Below are 23,404 nucleotides of genomic sequence, written 5' to 3'. Positions count from 1 at the left end.
AAACTGTGGGGAAGCACAAATATTCAGTCCATTGCAGTCCTCAATACCTATCTGATGAAGAAATGAAAGGAAATCCTCACACGGGACTGACTGTGCTAATAAAAAAACAACAACAAAAAGTAAGGAAATGCAAGTATTTGAGTGATGACTGGGCAGAAGAGTAATAATAACTATTATGATTAAGGAAAACAGGGCGTTTATGGGTCCCAAGAAGGGGTGATTTGGGGTAAAATGCAGATTAAACAAATACTCAATTTAAACCCTAAGTTTCAAACTACCTTCCCAATCAAATCAGGAGGCAAAAATGACAGTATTAATAACAAAACAACCAAGAACAGGGAACGCAAATTGAGAGGAATGAGACTATGAAGGAAATGCACTAGATAATTCACCATCAGAATAATAATATTTGACACAGTGTATTAAACTAAGCATCCACAGACACAATGTGCAGCTATACAGGCAATCTTTTGGAAAAACAAATTTAACAAGTGAGTTAAATTGGTTAGCAAAAGGTCAAAATGAGGTCAAGGTCATGAGTTCAGTCTGTTTCATTTGGTCCTTAGGAGCAGGGACTGCTAACAGCTCCTCTCTGACTCAGCCAGGTATCTCTAAAACATCTGTGTTTTGGTCACAAGAGGGACTGAGAACATAAAGAAAAAAATTATTCATCACGATTGGGAGAAAAATAATCAGTAAATGAGTAACACACAAAAAACCATATATATATATATTTATATATATATATATATATTTAAAAGTATTTGCACCATGATAGATGTCAGAATACAATGGATAAATATCTTCAAGGTGCTGAACAAGAATGCCCTGGAACTCTATATTTAATTAACTCAAACCTGGAACTCTATATTTAATTAAGCCATCATTCAGTAAGAATTTAGGAAATAACCAAGATGACAGCCAACCGAAAAAAAAAAAAAAAAGAATCAAAATAAATGATATAGGGATAGAGATGCTTTGGTGGAAGCACTGGTGTAAACGATGAACCCAGCTGAAGACAGAACCTGTCACTATGATCATAATGGCAATGGAACAGATTGTAGTATTACAACTTTGAAAATACAAAATTACTACAACTTGCAAAACCTGTGAAAAGAGGAGACAGAAAAATTGTGAATATTATTTTCCTTGGCCTTCCTAGCAGAAAATCATTCAATCCTGTCTAAAACAAAAACGTGGAGTCAAAAAAGGAGTAAGAGAAAAGAAACATTTTCCAACAAAACACAGAAAAATTCAATCCTACAGAAGAAAACTATTTCTAATTATGAAAGAAAAATATTAGAATACCTACAAAGTGGGAAGTGGCAGGAAGACCTTACAATATCCATAAAGAATGTTCCGGATAGTTCAGGATGCACCATTCAAAAGAAAATGCCAAACACTGTTTAAAAGTTCTGAGTGACCATTTCTCCACCCCACCAGTTTCTCAAAAGCCAGTTAAAGTCAGGGCACACTGAATTCCCTCAGGTGCCCTCTCTCCAACCTATAACTTTTCTAATGCACTGTGTGTTTCTAAGCCCACTGTGTTGGGGCTATGGTCATTATTCTATTTCAGCTCCATGCCACTCACTCTTCGTCTCTTTTCTGGCAAAAGTCCCTCTTCCCATACTCTGTGGCTCTGGCTGGGCTGTCACAGAGGCCACAAACCCTGAAGGCCAAGGTGGACCAGTCCCAGTACTGAGTCCTTATGGATATGGTAACTGATCTAAAGGTAGATGTGTGACCAAAAAAGCAGGGGTGGACCAGTCCTAGTACTGACTCCTTATGGATATGGTAACTGATCTAAATGTAGGTGTGTGACCAAAAAAGCTGGGCCAACCAGAATCCCCGCCTTGGAATGATAATGCACAATAGCAGAACCAAGTTGAGATGCCAAGCTAAGACAACACACTCCCAGAGCTACTGGCTGTCATCTTACCCGGCCTCCTAGAGGAAGCCCATCTTAGCAGGAGACAGACAACGAGGTGAACACACAGGAGAAATGATAAGCAGAGAACAACAGAGACCCCAATAGAGAAATTCCAGGCAGCACTGAGTCTCAGTGCCAGGATTTAAGGACCCAGTTTTTGATGGTATTTAAAAAAATTCTGTAAGCTAACCACATCCCAAGTTCCTTCCCATCTGTGGCAGAAAATATTCTCGGTGTGTAAAATGTTCAGTGGGTTTCTGTCACCTAGCAACCAAAACTGCCTAATTAACCCACCCTTTTAATTTTCCTCTCTTTTCTTCTTTCCAAGACTCAGCCTCATCCCCTGGATCTCATTCCTACCTTATAGATATCTGAGCCTACTTTTTTTTATGATGGACCTCTACACTCCCCACAGTTTAGCTCAGGCTTCCCTTTAAAAATAAAAAGAAAAACAAAACAACAAAGACAACAAAAAACAAGGCCTTTCCCTTTTCCTTGAATTGCCTTCAAGCTCTCTGCCTCTATATCTTTCTTCAAAGAGTGCAGAGATGTCTTCACCATCCATTCAGGTTATCCTTCCTGTAACCTACTGCAAGTTGACTTGTCCCAAGCTCTTCCACTGAAATCGCTAACCTAAAGAGCAATGACCCTTTATATGCCAAATTAGAATGTTTTGTTATAAAACAGTGCCTGTGTCTTAGAAATGGGGATCACTGGGTGTCCCCAGCAGTGACGCACAGGTGTTCTTTTCCAGAACCCCGGGGCGGTGGGGGAAAAGATGATCTGATTCCATAGAGTGTATTCTTCTGACCGACTTGCTACAGACTGGGCTATTTTACAGCTCTATAAGGGTAGATAATGTGGAAATCTGATAGCAGTGCAAATGTGTCCTGCCCATGCAATGCAGACTAGACAGGTCCCATTCCTAGCCTTCTATGTGAACCTTGTTGGGAAAGGTATTTAAATCTCTTCTAGTCCATCTGAACCAGCTTTAACATCTTCCAGGTCATCTCATTAATTAAGGAACTGAATAAAACCTTTGATGTGTGTTCATTTTGCAAGTCAAGTTTTTGTATTGTCAAAAACTGTACTTCAACCTTTCAGTCTACATCACACACTCATCACTTCATGTAAAATTAGCCTGGCTTGGCTTTCAGCACGTGATAGTTCCTAGCTCTGGTCCTAGGTCTCCAGCCACTGCCCCTCCTCCACTCATGGCATTCTTTCACACTTATTCCCCTTCAATGTTGCAATTTACCAAGATTCTTTCCCAGATTCTTCCCTAGAGGCATCATGAGGGTAAAAGGAGAGCAAGCACTTGGCAAGGTAGCTTAGCACTTTGTTAACATTCAATAAAAGCTAGCTGGTATTAGCATCATCCACACGGTCAGTTTTGTTATTGCTAAAAGTATCCTACAAGCCTTTCTCTCTCCCTAGATCCCCCTTTAGAACAGGTTCTGTGTTCCACTCATCATGGCCTCTTTAGCACCCAGAGATATAATGTTTGAGGGAGGGAGAGAACGACTGGGCTCTCGAAAGGTGTTCGTATAATCCCCTTACATTAAATGTTTTTAATGAAAGATGTATTTAAGGCCCCAAACAAGCCTTCCTCCCTGATTCCCAATCACCGGTAAAGTTCTGGTGGAAGGTCTGGGGCGCGCGGGGGGACTCCTCACGTCTGCTTCCCTCTCTGACTTGCCAGATGATGGGATCTGAGACCCTTACAGCCCAGAGTCGCTAGTGGTATGGGGCAGACAGGGAAAGCAAGATAGTCCAACAGAAATAGAATGGAAATATATCACCTATGTAATTATAAATTCCATAGTAGCCATGTTAAACAGTAAAAACAGGTGAAGTTCATATTAATAACATAGTATTTACAATTTAGTAACATATATATGATGTTTAAATCAGTATACAAAATATTTCAGTATGAAATTACTAATGTGCTATTTTATATTATTTTTCCATGTAAATCTTTAAAATATAGTATTTACCTTATACTTTCAGCACACATTAGTTTGGACAAGCCACGCTGCAAATGCTCAACAGCGACACGTGGCTTGTGGCTACCTTACTGAACAGATTAGAGGGTCCTCCAGAGAACCCAGAAGCTAGCTACGGGATCAGAGTGATAAAGCAAGACGAGGACTTTCTGAAATGCACATCTACAGTCCTTCCCCTTCTTCAAAAAAATAAAACACTTTCAATGACTTCCCGCTGTTATGGAAAAAACCAAATTCATCAAAAGGGCTCACAAGTCCGATGTCCTGGCCCTTTTTTACTTCTGTGGTATGTTTGTCTAAACCATCTTAAGACTCTAGCCTGTGCACATAATCCTGGTGGGTGGTGAGCTGAGACAGGCAGGCATGTAATACCAGAACTGCAAGACAAAGGAGAAACAACCGAGAAGCTTACTCTCCTGTCCCATGGCCACCAACAATGTGGCAAAGTCTAGGACCCAGAAGACCACCCTGTGGCTCAGCCCTAGAACAAACAACAGACTAAGACAGGAAGTGAAGCTACCCAGACATTAGGGGGATCTCTAAGTGGTGTGGGAATAAGGGTTGTTCTCAGGATCACAAAAAGTAATTTTTATATGGTCATCATACAAATGTAAAAGCATCTGATTACTCATAAGTGGCACTGAGGGAGGAAAAATATAGATGCAAACTAAGATACATGCATCAAATTAGCCATTCAACAGAAAAGGATGATGTGGTCAACATCATTAGCTGAATTTAGTTCTAGCCTTTAAAAAATATATATTTAATATTCAGAATGCATAAATCTGCATGTATATTCAGAAAAGTGAATGGTATAAAAAAAACCCTATAAGCATGCACACAGAGTTCCAATTTATCACAAAACTGTCTCAGAGGAACTCTTGCATACAATGTGAATATTATTTCCAAAATGTATATTTTAGAAATGTCGTATCTGGACAAAAGGTAATTTCTTTCTTTTTTTTTTTTTTTTAAAGATTTTATTTTTTTTTATTTATTTGAGAGAGAGAGAAGAGAGAGAGCATGAGAGGGGGGAGGGTCGGGAGGGTCAGAGGGAGAAGCAGACTCCCTGCCGAGCAGGGAGCCCGATGCGGGACTCGATCCAGGGACTGCAGGATCATGACCTGAGCCGAAGGCAGTCGCTTAACCAACTGAGCCACTCAGGCGCCCCAAAAGGTAATTTCTTATCAATCTCCCCCTCCTTTTTTTTTTTAAGATTTATTTATTTATTTTAGAGGGCGAGGGACAGAGAGAGGAGAGAGGGAGAATCCTCAAGCAGACTCCCCGCTGAGCACAGAGCTCGGCTGGCCGTAGGGCTTGATCCCATGACCCAGAGATTATGACCTGAGCTGAAATCAAGAGTCAGACACTTAACCGACTGAGCCACCCTAGCACCCCACTTTCAATTCCTATTGAATAAATGATTTTAATAAAAAATATAATGGACTTAAATATTAGTGATTTTTACTTAAATATGAAGAATTATCTTCTTACATCATGGTTCATGCTCCTTCGAGATAAAAATTACTTGATATGGAATATATTGTGATGATATGGATGCTTTTTTGCTTCTCAAAACACAAAAGTTAATATTTAGAGACCGTCCTTCCTTAGAGTATCACCAAAAAAAAATTGTGTGCATATATGTAAAAAAAAATACATACTTTAAAAAGGAAATTTTCTCGTACATAAAAGATTACAACAAAGAAAATGCTGCCAGGTTATCTGTTGTTTATATGAAGGATAAGAAGTTCTGCCAAGAGGCATAAGACTAATTCCTTTAAATGTTCTTAAAACACAAACGGCCACATATCCTAAAATAGGTAATTGTCTGGAAGTGTGGGATAAGATGTCTAGGACTCCAGTTATTGTAAGCTGAATTAATAAGGAAGGAATACCCTATATAATATAGCAAATAAACTAGAAAAATTACAAAAAGGATGGAGATCTTTATGAATGGTGAGGGCGTGACTTCCAGGGTATAAAAAAGTTAAAAAAGCAAAGTACAGAAAGGTGCTTCCAGTAATTACCTTTTTTATAAGAAAAAAAAAGGAAAACCATACATTCTCTTTTGTTAGAAGGATAAATCAGGAACAATGAAAATGTTGATCAATAGAAGACGGGTGGCAAAGCAAGATTTCTGAGTGCAACTTTTTACAGTTTCTAAGTTTTAACAATGTCAATGTCTTACATTTTCAAAAAACAAAATTAATAAGGAGTGAAAGACTAAAATTAAATATAAACAAGGAAAATATATCAAATTGGTAATATAAACAGGGAAAATTAATTCTAGTAACTTTTCAATACATTGTCTTGACTGTGAAACCATAGTGGGATATATTCTAAAGATAAATGAAGTGCCAAGAGATCTTAAACTTTACTCAGTTGGTTTATCGATCGTTCTAACATGACATCACAATTAAAAAAAAAATTTCTTATGTATTGTAGATGGTAAAGCAAATAAATATATTGATAGTACAGTGAATCATTAGAAACCAAGATTTTCCTCCCTTCCCCTATGATCCTCTGTTTTGTTTCTTAAATTCCACATATGAGTGAGATGAAATCAGAGAGGGAGACAAACCATAAGAGACTCTTAATCATAGGAAACAAACTGAGGGTTGCTGGAGGGCAGGGGGATAGGGGGATGGGGTTACTGGATGATGGGCATTAAGGAGGGCACGTGATATAATGAGCACTGGGTATTATACATGACTGATGGAACACTGATCCCTACCTCTGAAACCAGTAATACGTAATATGTTAATTAACTGAATTTAAATGAAAAAAATAATTAATAAAAAAATTTTTTTTAAATCTTTAAAAAAAAAAAAGAGGTAAGCATAAGAGTTCTGGGGATGGATGGCAGCACACTGTGGATGTATTTAGTATCACCTAACTGTACAATGGTTATGATGATCAATTCTCTGTGTGTATATTTGTACCACAATAAAAAACTGGGAAAAAAAATTAAACAAACAAAAAAAACCCCAAAGGAACCAAGATCTTCACTGCAAGAGATAAAAGATCAATACTTCAGAAGCGAAATTAAAAAAAACACATGCATGTGATCCAACATGAATGCCCGGCTCTTGGAAGGGACTTACTTCTTGGCAGTACTGCAGGATGTCCTCCTTGGTGCCAATGCAGGTTTTGGTCCCCGAAGGATCGGACTCCCACTTCCCATTCTGCACATTCATATGCATGTTCAGTTTGCCGCAGAACATGGCAACCTGAGGTTCTGCCAGCAAGCCGGCATTGCCATCAGTGGGCACCTAAAAAAAAATTAGTTCAGGTTAGTTACACAAATCCACAGCTCTGGGGAAGTGGCTGGGGAAGGGTTGTAAAGAGGAACATGGCATGCAGCAATACAAAAAACAGTTCATTCTCGCTTCCAGAAATTCTTGCAAGTAGGAATTAGCCCTGCCTTCCACGTTCCCTTGAGTTAAGTATTATGTAGACTACACACATCTCCAACCATCTATCATACAGTGTTTTTTTTAATGTTGAAATAAGGCATTAATAATATTGAGAAGAATTTATTCATTGAAATGTTTATGCAATCCCCCGTAGCAGATTTTGCCATGTCTACTGAAACGTTCTGAAAATAAAATAAGGTGTTTTTCTGCAATAAAAATAATCACTCTGGAGGAAACCATATTCTCATAATAACCTCCAACTGACTCACACAAAGAACAATGCCAATTCCCTGCCTGAAGACCAAGTCTAAGAGTCAGTTGTACAGTACCTCCCAGAGCCGAGGGCCTGGTGTCCGTGTGCCTTCTTAGGGAGCAAGTGACATTATGATTTTCTAAACATAAAAACTACTGTAGAATTTACCATGCACAAATGTGACTGAATATGTTGACCATTCCACTGGTTTTCCCCTGAATATTCTCTGGTTAACACTCTCAGCTCTTTTTTAAATATATAAGATTTTATTTATTTATTTGAGAGCGAGAAAGCGGAGCGCATGCAAGGAGGGAGCAGGGGCAGGGCAGAGGGGCAGTGGGAGAGAGAGAAGACGACTCCCAGCTGAGCAGGGAGCCTGACTTGGGGCTTGATCCCAGGACCCTGATGCTTAACCAACTGAGCCACTTAGGCGTCCCATCACTCTCTCATCTCTTAAGAACAGGTTAAGGGTGCTGGAGTCTCACCTCCCCGAGCACACCTTGAAGACCCAGCAAGGTCTCTCTCTCAGGGTCCAGCAGAGCACCTGCTGTGTGGTAAGCTCTTAACAGGTCTTAGCTATTACAGCTACAGGCAGTGTACCATTTCACCAAAATAACTGAAAAGGCTGCCCTTCTGTATTTGCAAACCCTTCTGTGAACAGACACTACCTTTCTAGAAGTATTTTTCAAATTTCACTTAATGGGTTCTGATCTGTCAAAAGATTAAAAAAAAATCAGCAAGAGATAAAAAATAAATCCACAGGAATAAAAGCGTTATTCGAAACCAGGGAATCAAAAGACACATTAAGCAAAGTAATTCCTCCTTTGTTAAAGCCAGCTGCTGAGGAAATGGGTGATAGCCATGTCACGAAGAGTAAACTTCCACCAGAAGCCATTCATACCGTCCAGAACTGGATGATTCTATAATAAATTGTATCATTTCTAAAAATTGTTCACAGGAGGGAATAAAAAACAAAACACTAAAATTGCACTGAGAGATTTCAGTTAGGAAATAGCTTCTTGACATTTCTTCCCACAGAAATGTAAAAATAGATCAAACATCTGTCCATTCTAGTCATCTTCGTATATATTTTGCCCAACCACAGATTTATGTTGTTTAAAAAAAAAAAAAAAATCTTGCACTGAACCCAGCTGAGATCCATCACAGACCCGAGTGCAAAAGCTCATGGCAAAATCTCTAAAACCATATTTCAGGTAACATTTTCTACATATCTAATTCTACTTTATAAAGTATATTGAACAAAATTCTGCCTCTACATCGCCAGATGTAACAAAGAGCAGCTGAAGCCACAGCATCGGGTCGTCAGCAAGAATCAACAAGAATAGCTGGGACCCCTCGACTCCCCAGTCTGGGCCCCTTGCCACCTCCTACAATTTCCAAGCCAGAACCTGGACGTCTCATTTTCCAACAGATGCAAAAACCAGCCTAAGCAGAATGCTCCACAAACTTAAGTTTCACAGCTTTCCTGAGGGAACAGGAGGAAATTCAATGCCTTGATTCTAAAAATCAGAATACAAGTTCTGTCAATTTTATTGAAATAAGTAGTTAAGATAGTAACACTGCAAGGAAGTCAAATAATCATCAGATACCTATAGATAAGGCCCTATATGAGATGCTGTGGAGGATATAAAAATATTTTTAATATATAAAATTTATTTATTTCTATGTAAAATATGAGCCCTTGCCTTCAAGGAATTTACAGTCTATTAACAAAATCACTATTGGATTCTCCACCATACTTCATTCTGCTCAAACTCCTTCCCTGTCCCAAAGATTTCCAGTCTTAGCAGACTCTTGGTAACTTATCTCTAAGTGAACAGAGAAACTAATGGTCCCCCACCACAGTTGGTAATTATTTTATTGAATGAATTCCCCCCTTGGTAGCTCAAAATTTCTCTGTACCTCAGATTCTCCCTAATCAGTTCACTATAGTTTCTACCTCCTCGTCAGTGAAAATGCCCTTCATTCCATACCTTCTCCTCAAGGAACATTTAAGCGCCAATTTCTCTCTCTGTGGCAGCCAGCCTCCACGAAGGCCCCCGAGGACCCTGGCTTCTGGTATTTAAGCTCTTGTCAGTGCTATCCCATAATGCATAAAGTTCTGTCTGTGCAACAAATAAAATAGGGCAAAAATAATATGTGACTTCCAAGGAGAGATCATAAAAGGCACCATGGCTTCTTCCTTGCTCTCTGGGGGAAGGTCAGCTGCCATGCTGTGTGGACATTCGGGCAGCCCTACAGAGAGGCCCACATAACGAGATGAGGAACCACGGCTTCCTGTCAACAGAAACGTGAGTGAGCTTGGAAATATCCTACAGGCACATCAAGCCTGCAGGCCTGCAGCCCTGGCTGGCAGGACTGAAACCTGGAGCCAGAACCACCCAGAAAGACACGCCCAAATTCCTGACCCATAGAAACTGAGCTACAGCAACATGTATGTTTGGTGTTTGGAAACCACTGGGTTTGGGGTGACCTGCTAACATGACAACAGACACCTCACATGCTCTTCCTTCTCCAGCTCCATAAGACATCCATAAATAGCCTTTGATCTCTACTGGAAAAAAGCAAACAACAGACAAAAACATACTTGGTCTTATCCTCCAGAGCAGGGGGTCAGCAAATTTCTTCTGTCAGGGGCCAGATAGTAAATATTTTACGTTTTGTGAGCAAAAGAGTCTCTGCTGTGACTATTCTACTCTGCTGTTACAATAAAAAAGCAGCCTCAGACAACACGGAAAAATGGGCGTGGCTGTTTTACAATGAACTTGTATTGACGAAGCAGGTGGTGGGCCAGATCTGGCCAATGGGCCTCGTCTGCCTACTCCCTTCCTTAACAACCAATTCTATCAGCGGGTGATTTCAACACTCACTGACACCACCTTCTCCCCATCCTCTTAAGCCCCCTGCCATCTGGCTTACGTTCCACCCATCAACTCAGATTGCTTTCTCAAAGGTCACATATGGCCTCTGGAGAAACCAAACAGGCTTTTCCTTCAGTACCTGTTGCTTTTCAACTTCTTGGCCACACACGAATTCTTCCTTGGAAGTCTTTTCCCTTGGACTCTGTTGCAATGAACTACTGTGGCTCCCCTTACTCCTCTGATTATCCCATTACTAACTCGCAGTCCTTCAGAGTTCCATACTGGAAGACATTCCTACAGATTTGGGGGGGGGGGTTGCTTCTCTTTGATCTTCTTTAAAAAGTTTTCGCGATCTCACTTTTTCAACCCTAGCTGCCGTGAGGCAACTCCAATGTAACCCCCATAATAAATGGCAGCAACTGACATTTCTTTAATCAGTAAGTTTGTGTACACAACACATGCTAGGCACTGAACTCGTTTGGGGGACAAAGCAGTAAATTAAGCCTTGTCCTTGCCTTGACAACAGGATGGCGAACCATCCCAGTTTGCCTGGGATGGAGGGGTTTCCAGGATGTGAGACGTCTTGTGCTGAAACCAGGAAAGTCCCTGGCAAGCTGAGACAACTAGTCATCCTAGCTGACAAACACATCAAGTAAATGTTTTTCTTTTGTTCCTACCTTAATTTCTTTTTATTTCTTCCATTCTGCCTTCTGTCACCTTCCCTTTCTTTGACTTTATGGTTCTTTTCAGGCCACCAGCGTGTATGTTTGTACAAGCTCACTACCCAAGTGGTGGTGATCTTTCTCACATCTCAAATGAATCGATTCTGGCCCCATCATATTACTGGAAAACATTTTTTTTTTTAAGTAGGCTCCACACCCAGTGTGGGAGCCCAATGAGGGGCTTGAACTCATGACCCTGCGATCAAGACCTGAGCTGAGTCTGACTAGGGGCACCTGGGTGGCTTAGTCGGTTGAGCATCTGCCTTCTGCTCAGGTTGTGATCCCGGGGTCCTGGGATTGAGCCCCGCATCAGGCTCCTTGCTCACCCCGTCCCCCGCTCATGCTCTCTCTCAAATAAATAAAATCTTCAAAAAGAAAAGAGTCCGATGCTTAATCGACTGAGCCACCCAGGCGCCCCTACTGGAAAACATTTAATTGCCTTGTGATCGCTTCCTTTTAACAACGGTAGTTAACACCATAAGAGCTATGCTTCAGTTCCTTTTGGATTTTTCGCCAGATGAGATCTAATATTAACTTTAAAAAATTACAGAGAATCATGATCATTAACACGCTCCATTTTCTGACAGTGGAGATTTTAAGAGTTCAAACTTTGATTCCTCAATAATTAGGGCCAATTATTATACCAGAAATTATAAAATTGGCTGTATGTATGCATCTGTTACATTTGACATTACAAGAGCCCCTTCACAAATTAATACTTAATTCACAGAAACATGTTTTTCGGGCAAAAATTCTTTCCCACGCCAGCACCAGCTGTGTACAAGATCACAGCAATTAGCTGGGTGATGCAAACTGAACAAGAAGCTTTTCTCTTCTTACGGACGCCCACCTGCAAAGAATTCCATGTTTTAAGTAACATATTCCTGGCTCAGTTAACTAAAAAAAAAAAAAAAAAAGACAACCCACAAGGATCCTCACCTACATCAGATAACTGGGTTTAAGAAACAAAGCAACAAAGCCCCCCCCCGCTGCTACAAGGGGGGGGGCCTGCCCTGGCACAGAGCCAGAAGGAAACCATCTCCTTGGTCACACAGGAGATAATACTTAGCCATCATCCAAGGGCCTGACAGTTTTACTCAAATCCCTTTTTCCGAATGGAGTCTTAAAGAAATGGCTTAATAAATCATATGCAGGGTCCAATTCAAGACCTGTTAATGTGGACACTGTTAAAACTGAAATCGTTGGGTCCTAGAGTAAGTTATTCGCTGCTAATGAAAATGCGTACTCTGTCGAAGTCATCCTACAGAGAATTATTCCTAACTTTTTAAAAACATTTCTCCTTTTAACAGAAATGAAATGCAAAGCTTTAGTAGGTGGGAAACAGAGCCACTTAAGTAACAATTATATTTTAATTTTGTTTTCATCTTAAATAACGCTATCTGAGGTAACATAAGGTGACTTTGCAGAATTGCAAGACAACACCTAAAAGATCGGAACCCTGGCATAACTGGCCATTCATGATGCATGCGTTTCTGAAAGACTGAAAATGAAGATAATTCTTGTAAATGGAATGACTTTACACTGACATCATAAGACCAGATGCTTTCCCATGGGAAACAGTGACAATGAACAAAATAACCGGCTAAAACAATGGAGCATCCACACATTGCCTCCAAATCAACAGCCTCTTTATTACAGAATGCCCTGAACTACAGAGACTGAAATATTACACCTAAAAATGCTGTTATCTTTTAGAAACAATCCTCTGCTGCCAGAAAAATATGTTAGGCCCATAATATATAGAGTACTGAAATGCAAATGGACTTTCCAAAGCAAGTTAGCTTTAGAAAACAGGCTTTACAAGGGCTTAAGGGGAAATTAACATGAACAAGAACAAACATATATACCTAATTTAAGCCCATCTGTGGAGCTGAACCCAGAAACTTACACCAAGAACTGATGCACCTTCCAAGGGCAAAACCAGCCTCCCCTACAAGTTCCCCTGCAGTCTTTTTCACGCTGGGTGTTCCCTTTCCCAAAAAAGTTTCTATTATCATCGAGGAGATCAAAATTCCTTCTAGAGCAGGCTTGGCAACATTCTTCCCACACAGTCCTGACTAAAAGGGAAAAGGAACAAGGAACGCTCTGTTTTGCTGGCTGAAAAGTCTTGCTTGGCAAGGAGAGGGCAAGGATCCATAGCTCAGCTGCATCCGTGGATTTATGTAATTTTAGGGTTCGTGGCTAATGAAAACCATCTGGTTTCTCCATTTAAACGGGCTTCTCACTGGCCTGAATAACTCGCCTCATACGGTGGAGTATCTGGTACTATTTAATCAGTGCACAATATCCCCAGGGCGGAGCCAGGTTCTTATATAGCATCTTTTTTAAAAGCACACAATGATACTATTTCTATCATACCCAAGATTTTCTCACATATAGTTTTCCCTTAAACTGGGCATAACTCAACTGTACCCCACAAAAATGCTTTTAAACTTACTTTTAAAACATTCAGATTTTCCATTTTCAATGTAATTAACTGTTCTCTAGAATCACGATCTAGAAGATCTGAGAGTGAACCCCCTTCAAGGGAAAATGCAGTACATTAATGCTTAACATAAATTTTCTTTCTCCAAAGGAAAAGACTGACTGTAAGGTTTCCCTTGACATGCCTCCCTCCTACCCCCAAAATCATAAGCAGAACCATAACATCTGTAATTGCCCATTTTGTGTCTAGAAGAGGGCAACAAATTAAAATTAGAATCCCAGAACTGGGAGAATCTGTAAAATCATCCATTCCAACTCTAAGAAGGAAAAAGCTCTGTTAAGGACTCATCCAAGGCCACAGTATTAAGAAGAAGCAGAGGTGGGAGTTGGACCCACTCCATTAATGGTTTTGTGTATGTGACCAGGATGACTATCAAATTAAAACAGAAAATTTCAATTTTCCTAGGTTTTGCCCTTGGTGTGTGGCTTCATGTATTTACAGAGGGAAAGGATGGAGAGGCCAAAGCACACAGAAAAACGAGATGTGATTATAGAAACTGTACACAGTTTCAGCTTACCTGTGTGGAGAGTTGGCCTCGTTCATTACATCCGCTATTTGGGGCACAATACAATTATTTCAGCTCTCGAGTTTCAGGCTAAACTGCCCCAAGATTTGCCACAAGAGTGAGTAAAGAGAAAAGATTCCTTTTGAGAACTAATCCATATATTTCACTCCTTGAAATCTGACTTTCTTTTTGGGGCACGGTTGACCTGGCTTCAGATGACAAGTTAGCCCTCCATGGTCTCTGCTGGTATTGATAAAGTGAATTCTTGTATCGGGACCCAGAAAATGGGAGACCACCCCAGTGGCCGGGGCCCACAACACAAATCTCAACCTAAATCAGCCTGCACTTACGAGAAACACTTGTCAAGAAATTTTAATGGTCACCAATCACAATGTGCCAACTGAGCTTTAGCTAGTTTACCTTACCCTAGAAAACAGGAGCTGCTAGCTTTGTAAGGAAATCTCCCACCTCCAGCCAATTATGCCCCAGCTTCTGCACTGCCTCTTCTAAAGCTCTTTAAAACTCTTTCTTGCCCCAGCTCCCTGGGGAACACTCACTACTCCACTGTTTGTGGGACACTGTGCTCCCCCAATTCATGGCTGTTTTCTCTTGAGTGATGGACATCAAACTCACAACTTAAATTTAGTTTTGTCATTTGACAATATCAAGTTTTTCTTTCTGCTTAGAAGACAGGTATTCTAAAGCAGACCCGAAACTCCTTCCATTTCATAACAAGTCCAGTAAATAATTCTTGCTGCTGGTGGCCAGCAGGATATCAAGAGCTCTCTCAACAGAAACCTTTGTTACTCAACACCCATAAAATTAAATTACCAACGTTTACAGCATGGATTTTAGGCAGGCCTAAGAAAGAGTGATGTCCACTGCCCAGAACAGATATAAAATCTGAAACTGGAATTAAAAAAAATAAAGCCTCATAGATGGCAACCAAACTATATGCCTAAAAAAGATCTATCCAATAATGCCCATTTAGTCCCACGCAGTAAATGTTTTCTATTTTATATGCAGTATATTTAAACTGAATGCATACATATAACGTTATACATTGCATAATTTTGTCTAATGTGCTTACACTGGTAATAGTCAAATTCTGTTCAAGGTCATTGATGTAGAATTAGTTTATCCCTTTAATTATAAGTTTTACTTCTATGTTTCATAGAGTTGCCCAACAAAACATACAGTTATCATACCTTTGTACTATTTGACTCTCTCAGCATTGCTAGCTCATCAGCCTTGACCTTGTGCACAGGGAGATAGGAAAAGGAGTAAGGATAAAAATCAAAGCATCTACTTAGGCCTTTCCTTTCACGATCTCATTTGATTCTGAGAAAAACCAAGATAAGTCACTTCCCCATCTACTTAAATAATCAGAAAGGCTCAAAACCTGCCTACGAGTCTAATCACGGCGATTACTCTAAAAGCTATGCTTGCTTTTTTCTTACTGAGCCAGCCGGTAGGTATTCCTTCTACTAATTCTTAAGCTTTTTTTTCAATCTTGAATATTATTTTCAAATAACTTTTTCCCACTATGGTAAGTAATATTTTGCAGTTCTCTGTTTCTGGCTTTTTAAAAATATTATTTTTAGGGATGCCTGGGTGGCTCAGTCGGTTGAGCATCTGCCTTCGGCTTGGGTCATGATCCCAGGGTCCTGGGATCGAGTCCCACATCAGGCTCCTTGCTCAGCGGGGAGCCTGCTTCTTCCTCTCCCTCTGCCTGCCGCTCCCCCTGCTTGTGCTTTCTCCTCTCCTTCTCTCTCTGACAAATAAATAAATTACAATCTTTAAAAAGCAAAAAATAAAATTTTATTTTTAGACGAAGTAAAAGGGGAAGCAAATCTACAGTTTTAAATGTTTAATCCGCATTTCTTAAATTTAAATCATTAGATGTTCACTGGGTGTTATACACAACTAGTGAATCATTGAACATCACATCAAAAACTAATGATGTACTATGTGTTGGCTAACTGAATTTAAATTTTAAAAAAACTTAAAAAAAAAAAGTCACTAGATGTTAACAACCTGGTAATATTTGGTGGCTTCCTCTTTAAGAAATCTCCCCTGAAATGCAAATGAAAACTTTCTCCTAATTTTGTTCTTCCCTTAAATCAGAAGTAGTGAATTGAATCTGCAGAGCAGGGGTCCAGAATCCCCAACATTCCAACTGTTAATGCATGTTCATCAACCCTTACCTTACTTAATCTGTATTTTCAGGGATATATGCATATCCCTGTATATATACATACTATACAGCTAGTTAGTAATAGTAATAAACATGCATGCACACACATGTGGTTTACTGGTAGAGATCAAGTAAATTTCAAACGAACGTGTTTTATTAAATCTCATTCTAGAGTTAATGAATTTAAGTCATGCTGCTAATAAGCTGGAGGACCTAGAAACTGGCTTTCTCAGAGAGGCTGGTTTGAATGTCATTCATTGTGAAGAAATTTGATGATAACAAATGAACACTTTTCCTGTATAATTGCTGCTAGTTCTGACAGCTAGGGCAGATTCAGTACATAATGCAACCCAGAAAAATTCAAATTCTATTACTTCTCTCCATTTTAGACATAAGAACAATTTTATACATGTTCAGTTTCTGAAGTTTTACTATTTTCTATTGAATCTGGCCGACCTCAGCCAAGATCAGTGAACCTATAGGCCTGGGAGCTACCGTAAATGGTATTATTTTAAGCCACTGAATTTTGGGCTGGGTTGTGACGTTGTGGCGTTACCATAGCAACAGAAACTAATACAGGTATGTATTTGATAGGAATACTAAAGTACTAAGTAATAGAATCAGGGCTCAAAATTATTTCAGAAGGTAGAAAACTTTTTCAAATGGAATTTTTAAAAGTATACACAATATCCTGTATTTTGCTTGAAATAATTCTTTGAAGCAGTACAGGACAGAAAAGATAGCTGGGTAGCAGTTCCATAAGAAAAACTTCCAAAGGTTTTAAGAGATAAAAATAAAAGGGGAAAAAAAAATAAAGCTAATGCACTCTTATGTCTTACAAATATAGGACCCCAGATGATCATGGGAAATCTTGATGTGCCAAGTCACACCCACAAGGACGTGTTCACATTTTTATTTTTTATTTTTTGAAGAGTTTTTCATTTTTAAGTTATCTCTACACCCACCATTGGGCTCGAACTTACAACCCTGAGATCAGGAGCTGCATGTTCTACTGACTGAGCCAGGCAGGCGGTCCTGTCGTCACATTTCTAGATAAACACTAAAAAAATTAAAGAAAGATTACCTTGAGGGAATGAAAACCAAATAATGGAAACCTCACTTAAAACGGAGTCAGAAGGCCAGAAGGGGGAGCTCTAACACCCTACCACTACTCTTCAATTGCATTCTCAACAGGAAGAAGCCTACTTTGCTACTCCAGCAGGATTTAGAATTTCTCCTCGCCCAGCAACAAGCTCAGCCAATAGGAAAATTCCACAACTCAGCCACTGGGAAGCCATCACCACTCTAACTCTGGCTTTCCTTCAATGAACTTTTATTCAAAGCAGCCCCTCCCAACTTCCTCCTTTTCTCTATAAAGTAACGTTCCTTTGGTTTGCCAAAGCTTGTGTGTCCCAAGCTGCAAGTCCTCCGCTATTCCCAAAAAACCCAGATGTTGGTAAAATAACTGGCTGTTTTACTTTTAGGGTCGACAAAGGAGACAAAATTTTTATCAGGTAACTTTAATAAAAAGAAAAAATAAAGGTAGAAGACCACATCTGAAGGAAAATCGACAAGGAAAATTCTAAATGTGAAAACAGTGATGGAGAGTGGCTGAGAAAGAACATCATGGAGATGGTGAGCACCTTCTCAAGGAGCCACTTAAGTGGATGGATAATCATCTACCAGAGTTGCAGAGGAGGTTGCTCAATTGGATGGGAAGTTGGAAGAGGTCAAGAGTTTTCAAAAGTTTAAAGCAGGAGGATCTTGGGCTCAAATAAATTTTGTGTGAACCCCTCACAGCTGGGCACTTCCCCCTCAAAACCTAGATTTCAACCCCACACAGCTTGTGAAATACTGGTCTCTTCCAAAATTTGCCTTTCTATGGTCTTTTCTATTGTTAGCCTATGGGCCTACTACCCTCCACCTTCAAACACCTTTGCTCCCTTCTGTTACTGCATTCTTTTTTTTAATTTTTAAAAATTTTTTAAAAGATTTTATTTATTTATTTGACAGAGAGAGACACAGCAAGAGAGGGAACACAAGCAGGGGGAGTGGGAGAGGGAGAAGCAGGCTTCCCGCTGAGCAGGGAGCCTGATGTGGGACTCGATCCTGGGACCCCAGGATCATGACCTGAGCCGAAGGCAGATGCTTAATGACTGAGCCACCCAGGTGCCCCATTTTATGAACTCTTACCAAAATTTTCTGATGAAAATTTAGTGTCCCAGTTGAGATTTTGATGACCTAGTATGAAAGATTATATTGTAAAATACCTCATTCATAATTTTCACATGTTGAATGATAAGTGGGTTAAGCTTAAAATATATGATTAAAATTAATTCCAATTGTTTTACTTTTTAAAAATGTGGCTCCTAGAAAATTTTTAATTAAATATGTGACTTACATTATATTTCTAGTAGACAGTGCTACCCTAAACATGTCAGACACAAGCCAGTACAGAATTTAAAATGCAGTAATAAATGTTCATGTCAACATATTAGCCATTTGTCTCTCATCAATCTCACTGCACTCATATCACTTCCTCTCAGTCTTTCTTATAATCTCTTGGAAGTGAGGACTTCAATTAGTTCAACTGGCACAGACCAGCACATTTATATCCAGAAACCTGATAAATATTTGATATAAGGCAGGGATCAGATAAAACAATGGCTTAACTATGGCATATGAGCCATATTCTCTTGGTTTTACCTCCTAAAACTGAAAACAAAGATCTGAGTAGGGGATAAATAAGATGATGCTCCAAACACATGCCCTGAAGCTTTTAAGAAGACGGTAATCAATTGCTACTATCTTTATATCTGATTGATTTTGTGGGCTTCTAAATTTTTCATTCTATTTCTTTAGATCTCTGTAAATGACAATTTGTTTAAATGGACAGGTTTTTAAAAATGAATTAAATGTATTTTGTTTTCACTCAATATGTTTTTAAAAGAAAATATTTTAATGAAAACAGTCTAATGCTATTAAATAGACAATGCTCCTGCCTCACATTTTCCACGTGGCTGTGCGAATGCAAAATCTTATTCTAATTACACTCCTCCCAGCAAAGAACATGCAAATTTCATCACTAAATACTCACATTAAGATCATACCCCACCGAGCAGCATGTGCTTGCTGAACACAAGGAGTGAGGAGACTGGCCACACACAGCCCGGCTCAGCCCTCTGTAGAAGGTGTGTGCAGAAGAGGGTAGGGTGAGAAAAGGGGATGCACAGAGTTCTGGAATGTTGGGACAAGTACCTCTGTCATTTGATACCTCATGTTGAGATCATACCAGATTTCTCCCACATGACAGGACCTGAAGTTAAAGCCTCCATATCAGCTGGGTTTAGCGCACAGACATAGCCAAGTAAACAGAATATTTATGAGCTCTAGATAGAATTTATTTCATTGATTTGGAACATACTGTCCCTACATAATTTGCAAGCTAAATTGTCAGGATTGTTCCTAGGATCATTTCTCTCTTTAATATGAGACTCTGATGTTGACCTAGTACTTGAGATATCTCACTCATCACCTGGCAGATGCACTTATCTTTACCTTTTATTCAATAGCATATTCATCACAGGGCGCCTGGGTGGCTCAGTCGGTTGGGCATCTGACTCTTGATTTTGGCTCAGGTCATGATCTCAGGGTTGTGGGATGGAGCTCCTCGTTGGGCTCTGAGCTCAATGTGGAGTCTGCTTGAGATTTTCTCGCTCTCCCACTGCCCCTCCCTCCCCTTGTGCTCTCTCTTTCAAAATAAAGAAAATCTTTAAAAAATATATATCATATTCATCACTATCTAAGGACACAGCTCTAAAATGGACTTTATCAATAGCACTTTATCTGTAGCACTGCATATTCTAGAGCATAATAAGGCTTATACGCTGACATGCTTAAGGTACAAATAAGTGCATATTTAAAAGTCTAGTTCTTCCTTTTCTCTTTATTTTTCTTTTTACCACTGCAATACTGACCCACTCATAATGTCCAACACAGAAGAAAGAGTCCCAAGCGATCATTAGATGGGGAGAAGAGAGAGAACAAGAAGTCTTTGAACAAACCGTAGCTGGGGGCACAAAATGGAAAACAAACTTCCAAAAGAGGTAGTGGGTTTACACATGGAGCCAGTTTATCACTTAATCAGACCATGAAAAGGAGGGCCATACCCACACATCTGCATCCTAGAGTTACCCATACGACTTGGACTGGAAGGAAAAATGGGCATATTCCTCTACCATTTGTCAGCCCAGAAATGCATCCCTACTTTCCTTCATAGCTTCGACCAGGTTTTAGGGGCCAGGCCACTATGAGCCCAACACAGGCAGAGAGACACACAGGGCTAACATGGGGAGAGATGGGTAATGGGATCCCTAGTCTTGGGCTGTCCTTAGTGACGGAGCCGTATATACATCTGGGCCTGGTACATTACAGACTATCCATATCCTTTAATATCTTTATAATTTTCAGTACTAAAATGGTAGGAAAATACTTATAAGGTTACGGACCCTTAGAAAAATGTGCATTTTGCTGGTAAGTTAAGATAGGATACTGTCCCTTCAATGTACATTAAAATCTCAGAGCCTCTCTCAGGGGGGTGAGGGGTACACACATCAACCTTAGAGCACTGCTAACCTCTCTAGGAAGTCATTTCCATCTGATTTCCTACTAGCTCGAGGTGGAGCAGTTCCAAACACTCTCAGTTGACCTGCCATTGTAAGTGCCAAATTTAAGGGACTTGTATGTTTTAGCATGGGCCCATGAGCTTGTGTCTTATAAAATGGTACCAACTGGCCCTTGCCATTAGTAGATGGTTTTCTTTCTTTTTTTAAAATTTTTTTAAAGATTTTATTTATTTATTTGAGAGAGAGAGAATGAGAGATAACACATGAGAGGGGACAGGGTCAGAGGGCAAAGCAGACTCCCTGCCGAGCAGGGAGCCCGATGTGGGACTCGATCCAGGGACTCCAGGATCATGACCTGAGCCGAAGGCAGTTGCTTAACCAACTGAGCCACCCAGGCGCCCTAGTAGATGGTTTTCAATGAACCAGGAAGATCATAAGTGGAAGAATGATAACAAATTTTATGAGAAGTTTTCTGAAAAATTTTGTTTGAAGCAAGTCACATTGAGAGGAGACCAGGCAAGCAGGAAGGGAAAGAGGGAATAAAAGAATTTACTCTGCGAAAGTTAATGGAGACAAAAGAATTCAGGTATTTACAATTTACTTCTGTTCATACCTCTTCAGACACCCATATGCATACACTTTCATATTTACGCATAGACAAGAAACCACCTACAGTCTGTTGGACCAAGAAAGATGATAAATAATCATGTTATATGGGATAAGAGTTCGAATATCCATATGTCAAGTGGCATCAAAGAATTCATGATCTTGAAATTCACCTTTCTATTTCTACTTTTAGAATATTTGTAGAACTATTTCAGGAGGAGAACATGAAGTACCTTATTTTTAATATGTAGACAGGGTATTTACATTATGTCCTTTGGTTTATTTCCTTTCAAAGTCGCATAATATTTACCTATCATCTACTTTTCCTGTCTGCTTAAAACTCATGCTATTGTCGTTTTATTACTAGGACTGTTGTTTTAGGAGAAAACTACTTTGCAAGTGTAATAGAAATTCAGAAAGAGTATTATGTTGATGTAAGGAATCTACGGTAACATTCAAACAGCATTCCTGCTCATTTTTCAAATTGTATTCTGTTAACTTATCACTTTTAGTGTAAGCCAAGATTGTTTCTTTTCCTCCAGAGTTGTAACACTGAAGAGTACTCAAAGTTTAAGTTTCAAACTATTTGCCTGATAAGCAGAAGCAGATTATCCTTCTTCAATAAGGCACCAAGCCATTTCTCAAAGACGCTTTCCCTTTCTGGAGCTCTGGACTCACAATAAGAATTGTTTGAATTGCCTTTCCTATCAGAATAAAGACTGTTATGAACTACGATACTTGGAGAAAAAAATTCTGAAGGGAGGTAACAGTGAAGACTATTTCTATTTTCTCGGCTACGTTTAAAAAAAATGTTGCAGAAACAATAGAAGACTAGGAGCAAAAGAATACACACACACACACACACACACATCTGAGGTCTTACATTTCCACTTACTTCCAATGTCAGTTTCAGTGACATAACATCTGAATCTTAGCTTCTTTATCTCTACGTGAGAACAGAACCAACTGGTTATTTAGGGGCAAAGATATGATCTAAATGAAGGCAATTAAGTATGTAGGGTGCTCTTACTACGAGGATGAGTTGATGGTACCACCTGAAGGTATTCATCTAAATTTTATCTGTTAGAGTAGAAGAAAACATAATGTCTACATACTTCAAGTGTGTGAACAAGGATTCCCAGTCTTTGCAAACAAGATGAGATACAGATCTTCTTTGACTTAACAATGGGCTTACATCCCGATAAACCCATTGTTAGCTGCAAATATCTTAAGTCAAAAATGCATTTAATACACCTAACCTACTGAACATCATAGCTTAGCCTAGCCTACCTTACACGTGCTAACACCTGTATTAGCCCAGAGTTGGACAAAATCACCTAACAGAAGGCCCATTTTATAATAAAGTGCTGAATACCTCGTGTAATTCCTTGAACAAGGTACTGAAAGCAAAAAAAAGAATGGTTGTCAGTGTGCTGGTTGTTTACCCTCGTGATCGCCTTGTTTACCCCGGGAGCTGCGGCTGGCTGCGGTTGCCCAGCATCAGGAGAGAGGACTGTACCACAGATTACGAGCCCAGGAAAAGATCCAAATTCAAAAGTACCGTTTTTACTGAACGCATATCATTTTCGTTTCAGGCCATCCCAAAGTCGCAAAATCATAAAATGAACCATCCGTACTTCACTGTCTACCTGAGACTCTCTTTGCTCATTAGTACTTGCCTCTCTCTCTCCCACTACAAGCACTCAATAAACATTTATGGAAAGCATTAGGGAATGCCTGGCATGAAAAATAC

General features: G+C 39.6%; 1 protein-coding gene across 7 annotated transcripts in view; it reads right to left on the bottom strand.

Annotated features, from left to right (window-relative positions):
- Positions 1-23,404, bottom strand: part of LOC110570121 (amyloid beta precursor protein) — a 257,792-nt gene that overhangs the window by 191,258 nt on the left and 43,130 nt on the right. For all 7 annotated transcript variants that reach the window (XM_021678092.2, XM_021678094.2, XM_021678095.2 and 4 more), the window contains exon 2: positions 7,044-7,211. In XM_021678092.2, the coding sequence (XP_021533767.1) occupies positions 7,044-7,211 (168 nt within the window). The remainder of the gene's footprint in view (positions 1-7,043; positions 7,212-23,404) is intronic.

This window comes from Neomonachus schauinslandi, chromosome 1 (assembly GCF_002201575.2).
Source record: "Neomonachus schauinslandi chromosome 1, ASM220157v2, whole genome shotgun sequence".
Classification (NCBI taxonomy): Eukaryota; Metazoa; Chordata; class Mammalia; order Carnivora; family Phocidae; genus Neomonachus; species Neomonachus schauinslandi.
This window is presented reverse-complemented; position numbering and strand designations above follow the sequence as displayed.